The sequence below is a fragment of the Meles meles genome, chromosome 12 (assembly GCF_922984935.1).
Source record: "Meles meles chromosome 12, mMelMel3.1 paternal haplotype, whole genome shotgun sequence".
Lineage (NCBI taxonomy): Eukaryota > Metazoa > Chordata > Mammalia > Carnivora > Mustelidae > Meles > Meles meles.
The window spans coordinates 4,534,119-4,546,642 of record NC_060077.1 but is presented as its reverse complement, the minus strand read 5'-3'; the positions used below and the strand labels follow the sequence as shown (position 1 = coordinate 4,546,642).

General features: G+C 44.0%; 1 protein-coding gene across 2 annotated transcripts in view; it reads right to left on the bottom strand.

Annotated features, from left to right (window-relative positions):
* Positions 1-12,524, bottom strand: part of CIT (citron rho-interacting serine/threonine kinase) — a 164,745-nt gene that overhangs the window by 132,589 nt on the left and 19,632 nt on the right. For both annotated transcript variants that reach the window (XM_046024531.1, XM_046024532.1), the window contains exon 6: positions 626-768. In XM_046024531.1, coding sequence (XP_045880487.1) covers positions 626-768 — 143 coding nt within the window. The remainder of the gene's footprint in view (positions 1-625; positions 769-12,524) is intronic.

Genomic DNA, 12,524 nt, shown 5'->3' with positions numbered 1-12,524 from the left:
AGTGAGGATGTAAAGAGATACTTTTTTTTTTTTAAGATTTTATTTATTTATTTAACAGACAGAGATCACAAGTAGGCGAGAGGCAGGCAGAGAGAGAGGAGGAAGCAGGCTACCCACGGAGCAGAGAGCCCGTGGGGATCATGACCTGAGCCGAAGGCAGAGGCTTTAACCCACTGAGCCACCCAGGCGCCCCTAAAGAGACACTTTTTGACTGAGGATTTGACGGAACACCTTTGTAAATTACTAACGAGTGAGGTCAGAAGTACTACTGCACAGTCTTCCACTCCTTGGTTTGCAGGTTCCTTCTGCAAATCGATATCGGTTTTTCCACCATATAACTCAAGGAACCCATGCAAGAGTTCTCAGTCTTATCAGCTACATTCACAGATCTTATTAGCAAACTTGAGAACGTTATAATTCTAGATCTATTTCACTGTTGAATGGGTAAAACTGAAATGTCTGCCACTCTGGAAAATATACTTTCAGCCAGTTGCAGTTAAGACTGGTTAAAATTGGGATGGAGCATCATGTTGAAGCTGAAATTATTCATCTATCCACTCCACTGTGGGAGTTCTCAGGTGACACAGATAAATTCTCAGTACACTTACCAGAGAGTCCCACTTACCGATGTACATATCCCATCTGATGAACGCTGTGAACAGCCAAAATCAGTTCGGCTAGGTAAAACTGAATCATATTTTCATCTAATTGATCCTCATATCTATTCAAAAGTGATAGCAAGTCACCTCCAGGCTGATATTCCATGACCTGTAGAGAATGCCAAAGTTATTAATTCTTCATACACCCCAAAAAAACGGAACATCTCAATTAGAGCCTCAAATGCTGCTTGAGGCATTCTAATTACAACGTCTCCACAAAGCTCCTAAGATGTGGGAGACATACTGTAAGCCTTGTAGGGTGAGGTCCCTGCCCTAAGGAAATTACATCTGATCCCCAAGAGAATCAATGTAATGAAAGACTAGTCCCAGACACCATGCACAATGTTTGCAAGGCAAGCTTGAAAAGCTGAATTAAATCCACCCACTCACCCACCCACCCACCCAGATCGACACCCCAGACATTCCCTAGGATTAGGTACACAGTGTAGATGGAAATTGCTAGAGGGCAATAAACCCTCCAGTATCCTTTTTGCATTTCTCTCAGCACGCAGCAGACTAGAGAAGGCGTGCAATAAATATGATACAATCTTTTCCTGCAACAGTCATCTGACCATTTCTATTAAAAATTTAAATGTGAGCATACGCTCTCTGACCTCATAATTCCACTTCTGACAATTCGTTTTACAGGAACTTATAGTAGTTTGTAGATCGATAGATACATAGATTCACTGTAGCACTGTTTGTAACACAGGGGAAGAAAAGCCTGGGAATCACCCAAACATCCATCATTAAGAAACTGCTGAAATACGGTATATCTTAATAATGGGAAACATTGTAGATATCAAAAATGAACAGAATCAATCTATTCATACAGCCGTGGAAAGCTGCCCATGATAATATAAAGTGACATCCCATACAGGATAAAGTACAACCTCCTTTTCGTGAAAAAAAAAAAAATTACATTTGTTAAATACATACATAGGGAAAAAGTCTGGAAAAAGAATATAGGGACGCCTGGGTGGCTCAGTCCGTTGAGTTTCCTACTCTTGATTTTCGCTCAGGTCATGATCTCAGGGTCATGAGAATGAGCCCTGCCTTCCGGCTCTGTGCTCAGTGAAGGGGTCTACTTGTGCCTCTCCCTCTGCTCCCCCCTACTCCCACGTCCAACACTCACTCTAATAAATGAATAAAATCTTAGGAAAAAAGAATAGAAAGTACAGCCTCAAGGAAAATGTTCGATTAGCAAAAAATTTCTTCCACTCCAAGGAAGTGAAATCCTTCCTCCTTCTGATGATAACTGAGTGTGAGATTCTGAGTCAACACACGGCATTGAGACCAATTTGCCCAGGAGGCTTCAAACCACAGCCTGGTGACTTCAGCTCTCTGCCCTTCAGTTTCACCGGCTGTAGAATGGGATGGAACTAACTGTCTCGCAATGTTGTGCCTGGCACCAAGGAGTTCCTCCACTGCTGGTCAAGAACCTTCCTTTCTTGCCCTTGGCTGCGTGATCCTTCCCTCTCTGGCTGGGAGAAGCTGGGACACGTTTCAATCATCTCTGCAGTCATGTCAATCCTTACTCAATTCTCTTCCTGTCCTTTGCTCTGATTTCCCATTTTGTGAGCGATGCTATAAATATCTTTTGTTTTACGTTGTCTCAAATCCTTTCTGGAAAGTGGCAAGATCCAAATAAACATCTTAAAAAAAAAAAAATACTAAATTTCTCCAACTACTGCATTCCAGAAGCCAATTTTGGGATGTGAATTCTCTCCACCCTCCTCCAAACTCCTGTTTGCTTTTGGTCCAGAATTAGAAGAAAGCTCCAGTCAAGTGAGACACTGAGCATCTGCACATATCCGCAGAGGCCGCAGGCTGGCCCAGTAAAGATTCTGCCCAGTACCAAGTAAACCCCACATCAGAGACCCTTGGGGGAGCCAGGGACCCACATGTCCTCCCGAAGGGCTCTGTATCATCTGGGAGTCTCCCCCATTCACATGACATCTTGCAAGGAGCGGAGAGTCAACCAGATACTGGACAATTTGAAGAGTAAGGTTCCATTTCCACTGCAATTGCTGGAAAAATTTTTATGAACCCACAAGAAGAGCCACACTTAAAAGGAGTAGCTGGTGAAATGCAGACTTTATTTGTCCCCAAATTCACAGCAGATTGAAAGCTACCAGTCTCAGCCCTAGAAGAGCCCACAGGAGCCACCTGGCTGCCTTAAAGCTCACCCACTCATCCCAACCTGGTTCTTCATAGGACCTGGATATGTGGGTGAATGCCAATTTTTACGTCTGTTTTAAATATATATTGCCATTAAAAAGGTCTTAAATATTAAAAAAAAAAAATTCACCGATAACAACAGAAGTACTCGTGCTTTTAGAACGGAAAGATCTTAAAATAAGAACAATGCATATTTATGACGACACATCGCAGTTATAAATGTTCTAACCTGACTCTATTAAAGATGTGTGAAATAGAAATGCCTTGTAAGTTTGAGGATGACAAAGTCAAACAGCACCACTGGCAACATTTAAGAGCTCCCAAACTGACCACTATTTAAGACTTCGCAACTACTCCTGAAGATTCTATTTTGAAGTGACCAGTAAAATAGTTCAGAAACGAAGAACCATCTCTTAAAAGGCAAAAGATACGTATTCTTTGCTCCTATTCAGAAGGTCCAATTTCCTGAGCTAAAAACCCCCGCCAAAAGTAGATTAGTCTTTTCTGAGTCAAACAACTTTTCATTTCTTCAAAACCAGGGTTGATTGAGAAGACAAGCGACAAAAATTACAACAGCTGCTAGGCAGCAGGCTCCACAACATGGGACAAAATAGACACGAAATGACAAACCTCTAAATAGACTGGGTCCTTATCAAAGACTAATCAAACTTGACCCGTCGACACAATTCCACATTACCATACTAAAAATTCCAAGCGCCTGCCATTTGAGAACTTAATCTGGAAATTTACTGAGCAAATGTGGCTGTCCCAAGATGTCACCTCTACTCTAAAACCATCCTACTGGAGTAGAGTTGCCCATTCTGTTATGAATGGAGCCCATGGGGAATACAGTTTGTATGTGGCCAACCCAAGATGATACCATCATCTTGCTGTTGAGCTTAGACATACAGTGAAGAACAGGACTTGGACACTTTGAGAAAATGGTACCAAGTCAAGAGGTTCCAAAAACATCATCAAAGGTCAAAAACTAAGTCTTCAAGTCTCCATACGATGACTTGCTATGAACAAAAGCACCAGCGTCAGCAGAACACTATAAACAATTTAAGGCCCAAGTCACCAACCAGGCTATGCCAGACAATTCATTCACAGCACCTGGTTTTGTCCAAAAGCAAAAAAGTCTGTCCTGGACTTGGGGCACCTGGATGGCTCAGTGGGTTAAAGCCTCTGCTTTCGTCTCAGGTCATGATCCCAGGGTCTGGGATCGAGCCCCGCATCGGGCTCTCTGCTCAGCAGAGAGGCTGCTTCCTCCTCTCTCTCTGCCTATTTGTGATCTCTGTCTGTCAAATAAATAAATAAAATCTTAAAAAAAAAAAAAAAAACTAAACTAAAAAAAACAAAAGCATGACTCTGTCCCGGACTTTAACTACTCAGAGATACCTGGTGAGGCGCTGTCCCCCAAAAATGTGGCTTCTTACCTAATGAACCTGTAAGTCCTCCAGGACAGGGCTTATCAAACCTGCCTGCCCATCTGAATTACCTAAGGAACTGGTTGTTTGTTTTTTTTAAATAAACACATCCATCTAGGGCAGCCTGGGTGGCTCAGTCGTTAAGTGTCTGCCTTCAACTCAGGTCATGATCCTAGGATCCTGGGTTCAAGCCCCACATCGGGCTCCCTGCTCAGCAGGAAGCCTACTTCTCCCTCTCCCACTCCTCCTGCTTGTGTTCCCTCTTTTGCTGTGTCTCTCTCTGTTAAATAAATAAAATCCTTAAAATAAAATAAACACATTCAGCAAAAAAAGAAAATTGAGTGCCTGCTATGTGTCAGGCACTGTTCTAGATACTAGGAAAACAGCTGAGACTATAACAAACAAATCTCTGGCCTTCATGGGGCTGGAATTCTAGTGGCATCAACAAGAGTAAATGGGAAACAGACTGAAATAGGAAACAGACTGAAATGTCTCACTCCCATCCCAACCATTCAGGGAGCTTGTTAAAAATTCCAGGGACCCTGGGTGAGGTGCAGAAATGTGCATTTTTAGGGAGCCCTCTGGGTGATTCTGAGACAGCCAGAACAGTGCTGAGGAAGGTGTAGAGACAAAGCAGTTCCCGTAGTCCATCCACCAGATGAAAATTTTCTCCAGCAGAGGAGCCCTGAATCCAGTCAATGCTCTGGTTGCTTGCGGTTTTCTTCAGTGACTATCTGGACACGACAGGACCTGCCTACCACGCCAGGATCACCAGCAACAAAGGGCCGGAAAGGAACCGGTCCATTGGCCCATTAGCATAGAGGCAACCATCCCACATAGAAGGATGCGCGGGGTCCCTGCCCACATCGAGCAGCTGCAGGTCACCCGAACGGCAATCACTGGGGCACAGTAATCAAAGGCCCGGGAGCCAGGAGGAGGAAAGAGCCCTACAGTGAAACAGTCCTAAATAATGCGATCACCCTGCAGATGGTGGAGAAGGCCCAGCAGCTGACAGACAGGCCTGGCTTAGAGCTATAACGGACTTGCACTTTTAAAGCAAAGGCATTCAGGCCAACAGAGACAAACCCTGCTAATGGCACAGCTGCAGATGCTAATTAAAGGGCAAATCTTACATGGGTTCGGTTTTGGAAGGAGCGGCGGCTTCTCTGCGGGTGTTCGCATCTACGCCCCCAAGAACAGGGACACCAGTGCCCATCAGTTGTGTGGCATTCGAAACAAAGGCCAAGGGTGTGTGTGTGTGTGTGTGTGTGTGTGTGTGTGTGTGTGTGTACACCACATGCACATCCATACAGACTTGCATGCACACATCTCCATATGCGGGGAGGGGGTGAGTAGTTAACAGTTCTTGTACTCTACTCCAATTTGTACGGGGTGTCATTAGAGACCCGCTGTGCTGGCCACCCCTCTAGCAGCGTGCCCTTGAAATGCTTGCACTACAATCAGCATGCCTAAAAGTACCATGGAAATGTAACAATGCTATTGGCATCGTTCTCCGCCCTGTGCTGTGTTCCTGATCTTTGGCATCGGGGAGGAAGGAAGGGATCCTCGAAGCGGAGTGGTCCCTGGCAGAGACCCTAAATTATTCCTCTTGAAGGACAAGGTCACCAAGAGAAAAGGAGAGAAGACCCTTTGTTTCAGAAAATACAAATCCCAGCCTGACTCATCGGTCTATTCAAAAGATCCTCATTGAGTGCGGAATCATCCAGAGCCTTGGCGAGAGACACAGATAGCACACTCAAACCAGGCAACTGAGGACAGGGTTAATGAAGCACGCTGCGCTGGTGAAGAATCCCTGGGCCAGTTAACAGCAAGGGAATGGGTACCACTCCTTGACCTCACAGAGTCAAGGGCAAGAACCAGGATCTCAGGATCTTCACTACTGCAGAAGGAACAAAAGGAAGAGGCGGTACCCAGAAATGAGCTATAGCTATAGCCACAGGACTAGCGTTTTCTATGTGGGGTTCCCGACCGGCACCAGCAGCTGGGACCTGGTTGCAAAATCTTGGGCCCCATCCTAGACTTACTAAGCCAGAAACTGTGATCGTGGAACCAAGCGAACTGGGACAATGCAATGGAATTGTGACTCTTAAAACTCTATAAACACATTTACTTGAAATATGCCTCCAAAGAGCAGGACACAAAAAAAACAACTGTTTTGAAGGCGCAAAGGACCGCCCCCCCAGGGCAATAACACACTTGGCAAATGACCTGGGGTCAATTAGAGGCTTCAATATCTCACTTCGCTAATGAGAACGTTGAAATCGAAAAGGCCGATGACTCTGGAGAGACCAACCAAGAACAGTAATAAAATAAGAACCTATATTCTAGTAACAGCTTCTTTCCGACGGGCAGCCAGCTCCCAAACCCTGGCTTCCCAAGCAACAACATGTGAACATGCTGGTGAGTTTTGAGACGTGCCTGAAAACTGGATAATCTTATCCGAGAGATCAAAACAGCACATGTCTCACTGTCAAAACTATCATAAGCTGCCACATTTCACTAAAATAAACAATAAGGTTCTATTTGTTAACTCTTTCCAGGCTTCCAGTCACACAGCATGGGCTGCTGTTTATGCAGGCCACGAGGTCACTGCCTAGAAAGCACTAACCTCCAGACTGTTCCTACACTGGAAGGAAATACCCCACACATGACTGCATGACCTTTGGTGGAAAACGAGACAGGAAATATAAAGAACTGATGCCAAGTAGGTTCTCCGGGCCAGGGTCAGACTGGTTTCCTTTGCAAAGGAAGTTCAATGGAAATGTCAGGTAGTGGGTACAGGAGATGGATCTAGGGGGCCTGGCTTCAAAACCAGGTATATTTTATTACCTGCAAAACAGACTATAACTTGCCCCCTAAGTCCTCTCTTCCACGGATTCCATTGGCCATGCAGCTAGCTGGCACAGATATGAGGGCATGTGATGAAGTTCTGGTCAACAAAATAGGAGAGAAAATGATGTGTCCCAATTCCATACCATGCTATGTAAAAGGAGTTTTCTTGTTGTGCTCTCCACCCCTTTCTCCTGCCAGCCAGGGGAAACAAGAACATCAAATGCCCAACTCCAACCACGTCAAGGGGACAACATCCTAAGGGATAAGGAGCCATAAGATAGAAGGAACCTGGGTCCCTGAATTATCACATACAACAGACCTGCTCCATCGGTCTGGGCTGGGTTTTTGTTCTTTTTGCTATAGTAGCTTAGCCTATACCTTAATTAATACATCCTATGTGCAACTGAGGAAGAAAAATTTGGAATGAACAGAGAGAAGTTAATATAAGGCCACTGTAAGGAAAGAAGATTCATAGGTCAGTTATAGGCTCAGAGCAAGGGCGGCCTGAAAAGACCCACAGCATGAGAGCAAAATAAGTCAATCAGAGAAAGACAACTATCCTATGATCTCCCTGATATGAGGAACTTGAGAGGTAAAGTGAGGGGCTTGAGGGGAAGGAAAGTAAATAAAATGGAATAAGATGGGATCAGGAGGGAGACAAACCATAAGAGACTCTTAATCTCACAAAACAAATTGAGGGTTGCTGGGGGGAAGTGGGTATGGAGAAGGTGGTTGCCTTATGGACACTGGGGAGTGTATATGCTATGGTGAGTGCTGTGAAGTGTATAAGCCTGACAATACACAGACCTGTACTGGGGTAAATAATACATTATATGTTAATTTTTTTTTTAAAGCCAAAAAAAAGACCCACAGCATGAAAAACATCAGTACAAAGCGAGCAACCTTTAAGAATCTCACAAAGCATTTAGATGCAACAATACTACATATAATGAGTTGCAAAACAAGGTTTTCTTTGTAAAGATCAGCTCTTTCCTGGAAGGACACTGGTAAAGGCATCTGTTATATGGAACTGAACAGATTTCCTCATGAACCAGATCAACAAAGCACTGTTTCTATGGGCTGCCTGCCAGAATACAGAACTAGCCTTGTTATATAGAATCAGACATTAACAATACAATGGGCTTCATTACAATTTTCTATATACCAGAAATTGGCAAGCGAGTTTCATTGGTATGTAATGACAAATAGGAAATTTTTAACCATCAAATTTCAAAGGGATCCAAGTTCAATTTCCTTGCATTGCACTCCCAATTTTGAAAATCCCACTGGATCTAACTTGAATTACATACTTTAGAGAATAAAATTTACACTCTTAATGTGTCATTTCCATAACACAATAAGTTAATCTGTATGTAAATCAATTTCTATCATAATCATACGTAATCATACGTTCTTCCAATAAATGCTTCTTAAGCATTTACTTGGCCCCTACTGGAAGCAAGGGAAACATAATCCCTCCCTTCATAGAGGGAGTAGCCTGGTGGGGGAGCTCAACACCCAGCCATGAAGAGGAGGTACAGGGCGCTACGAGTCCACAGCCAGAAGGGCATCCCTCCCACAAGAAGAGGGGTCAGGAAGAGTTTCTGAAAGTAGTGACATCTGGTCCAAGCTCAGAAGGAAAAAAAGGAGTTAGCCAGGGAAATAGGGAAAGAGGGAATGGCATGGAGAAAGGTCAGAGGTCAGTTCAAAGAACCAAAGAAAGTTCAAGATGAATGTAAAGTGCAAGGAGAGGGGTGCCGAGGTGGCTCAGTCAGTTAAGTAGCTGGCTCTTGGATTCACATCGTGATCTCAGGGTTGGGGGATCAAGCTCATCAGGCTCCACAGGCTCCACACTGAGCATTGGGCTGCTTAAGATTTTCTCTTCCCTGGGGGCCTGCGTGGCTCAGTCAGTTAGGCATCCGAATCTTGATTCTGGCTCAGGTCATGAGCTCGGGGTTGTGAGATCAAGGCCCACAGTGGGCTCTGTGCCCAGTGGGGAGTGTGCTTGAGACTCTCTCTCTCCTCTCCTCCTTCCCCAGACCCTCCCCCAGCAAAATAAATAAATAAATCATTAAAAATTTGAAAAAAAAATTCTCTCTTCCTCCTCTTCTGTCCCTCCGCCTGCCCCCACCTCTCAAATCTCTTAAAATATAAGAGTTACTTCATTAAAATCAAAGGAGAGGAAAGGTAAGCAACAAGCCTAGCGATATATATGAAAAAGGCCTTGTAAACCACATGGAAGAGTCTGGATTTCATCCAGAGGGCAGCAGGGAGTCTTAAAGGGTTTTAACAGCAGATGACTTGGCTGCAGTGTGTGGAAGACCTGGGGGAAGGGCAAGACAGATGGCAGGGAGAACACTTAGGAGGTTACTGCAGTAATGCAGACAAAAGAAGATGGTGGCCAGAACTCACGGGGGAGAAGCAAGAATGGAAAGAAGAGATAGCTTTGAGAAATACATAGGATACCAAATCCTATTTCTTTTATTCATTGATTTTTAAATGCATCTTCAATTACACTGCATTTGCATTACAAATGAATGGTTAACTGCCAGGGAGTTTAGGATGATTTGTATGCTTCCCCGAATTTCAAAGGTTTGGTGATCTGTAAGGGGTCAATAGGTACAGTGGGATTCCAGAACTTCATGATGCCAATATGGACCTACAGTCCTCTTGTGACAGAATGTACTTCGAGACTTAGAGACGTTGAGATTTTAGAAAGAAAAAATGGTGTGTATACTTTATATTACGTAACACCCTAGGGGAGGGCTTGGGATATCACCCTGTACTCAAATGCATTCACAATTTTGAAGCAAAATGTATGAAAAGTCACACTAAATGGAATGAAAATGAGATTCAGGTCAGGTTTTGCTACAGAGTTCACGTCAAGTTTTGCTGCCAAATAGTAACAAAAGAACTTGAGGTTATTCAGAACTCTGGGTATTTCAGAAGTATAGATAAGGCATGGTGGATCTATAATCGTATCTTAGTTCCTATGCTGAGTTTGGATATTTATGAGAAAACTGTGCCCTTAGCAAGCTTTTTACTCCAAATTACCAACGTACTTGAGAAGAGAATGCAGACAAGGAAACAATTACAAGATCCCATCAGCGGTACCCAACAGAGCTACTAAAGAAAGGTGTAAAAATGTCATTATAGCCAAGTATCAATATGCTGAGGCAACTGGAATTCTAGAAAACAGCTGTTTTAAGAGCATTCCTATCTTGTAAGATGGCGGCTGGAAAACTAGAGAAGATGGGCATTAAGCTCAAAATGCTGATGTCAGTGGTGAAATCCAGATGGAAACCCAAAGCCAAAAGCCCCAAAAAAGGAAGCTTCCTGCCCCTGGGAGATGTCTTAGCAGAGGAGCAGCGGACACTCCCAACCCACCAGGTGTTCCAACAAGGCTGTATCCAAGAGGAAGTCCACAGCAGCGAATTCCACAATTAAAAAGAAAGGGAAGTTCCACCACTGGGACAAAGCCAATTGGCAGGGATAAAAATGGCGGCCCCAAAGAGATTAAAATTTTTTTTTTAATTTTATTTATTTATTTGACAGAGAGAGATCACAAGTAGACAGAGAGGCAGGCAGAGAGAGAGAGAGGGAAGCAGGCTCGCTGCTGAGCAGAGAGCCTGATGTGGGACTCGATCCCAGGACCCTGAGATCATGACCTGAGCCGAAGGCAGCGGCTTAACCCACTGAGCCACCCAGGCGCCCGAGATTAAAATTTTTTAAATGACCCAGTATTACCCTCTTGAAGATGCACTTTGAAAAGTGTTGTGTAGTGAAGAACAAAAATAGACATAAAAGCTACTAGTCAACACGAAGGAAACTATGAGTCAGTAACACTGCCAGGGCCCCTCTGGTCATCCTCATTGGCCACCATGGAGACAAGCAGTGAGCTCCTTGAAGCCACGGGGCAGTGGCTTGACCAGCAGTTGTCATCAGTTACACAGAACGCTCAGAACTGGTCATCACCTCTACCAAAACTGACTTAGAGTCCCAAGGCATCTCAACAATACTGACTCTGAAGAGAAGGCATGAGCCTGGCCTTATGAAGACGAGGCCTTCAATCCAGATGAAGAGGACCACAAGTTTCCAGGGCGGTGTGAGGCAAACCAGAAAACTATGGACTCTCAACTTTTGCCAAAATTGGGGCCCTTGCTAGTTCCAGGACTGCCCGTGTTCTGTGTTGTCTTGAACACAAAAAGGTTTGTTTGCAGAGCTGAAGTTAAAACATCCAAAACAACACTAACATACAAATAAATCCCTGCTGTTTCAAGGGATCTTCTTTTCTGAGAGCTAATGAAGAAGTCTGATAATACACCCAAACATGAGGGACTCTAGAAGACACAGAGAGCTCAAAGTAAATGTTGTGTATGCAAGAAATATCCTAGAATGTCAATGAGCCTAAAACACCCCAAGGTCAGTTATGAAGGTCAGGGATCCAAGTCCCATATCTCAAGGAAGGAAAGGTTCAAAGACAATATTCAAGGAAAGGAAGCTTCCGGCCCTAAACAACAGGCACAGTGTTGGTCCTCAAGAAACGTGTGGTTAGTGCAAGGCCAGTCTCCCAACATATCTGTATGAAAACATCCTGCTCAGAAGGCTGGGTAGAGCTTGGGGGGGAGGGGTCTTCTCTACCCAGCACTGGGTTCTCAACTGATATGAAACCACACTAATCACTGTTTATTACAGGTCAGAAATAAATGCAATAAAGTCCCCCAAAACTATCCCATGGAAGTTCAAGATAAATATCCTTTTTTTTCTCTTTTGTGAGCCTCTATAAAAGTTTCTCTCCATTCCACATAATAGGATAGTCTTGTTTGAAGGGCTGAATCAGAAACAAAAATTGTTTCTGGGATACATTTTTTTTTTCTTTTAGGAATCTAAACCCCCAAAAACCTAAACAGAGCCCCAAAATGAATTTTAGCCTTGTATACATTATGTTACACGTACATCAGAAATACTATGCCAGGGGCGCCTGGGTGGTTCAGTGGGTTAAGCCTCTGCCTTTGGCTCTGGTCATGATCTCAGGGTCCTGGGATCGAGTTCTGCATCAGGCTCTCTGCTCAGCGGGGAGGCTGCTCCCCCCCCCCCCCGCCTGCCTCTCTGCCTACTTGTGATCTCTGTCTGTAGAATAAATAAAGAAAAATCTTTAAAAAAAAAAAAAAAGAAAAGAAATACTATGCCATTGTTCAAAAGAATGAGGCAGATCTGGGGGAGGTGGGTAGAGGGGTAGGGTAACTGGGTGTTGGACATTAAGGAAGGCACGTGATGTAATGAGCACTGGGTGTTATATGCAACTGATGAATCACTGACCTCTACCTCTGAAATTAATAATACATTGTATATTAATTAATTGAATGTAAACAAAAAATAATTTAAGAAAAGAAAGCTGCGGAAG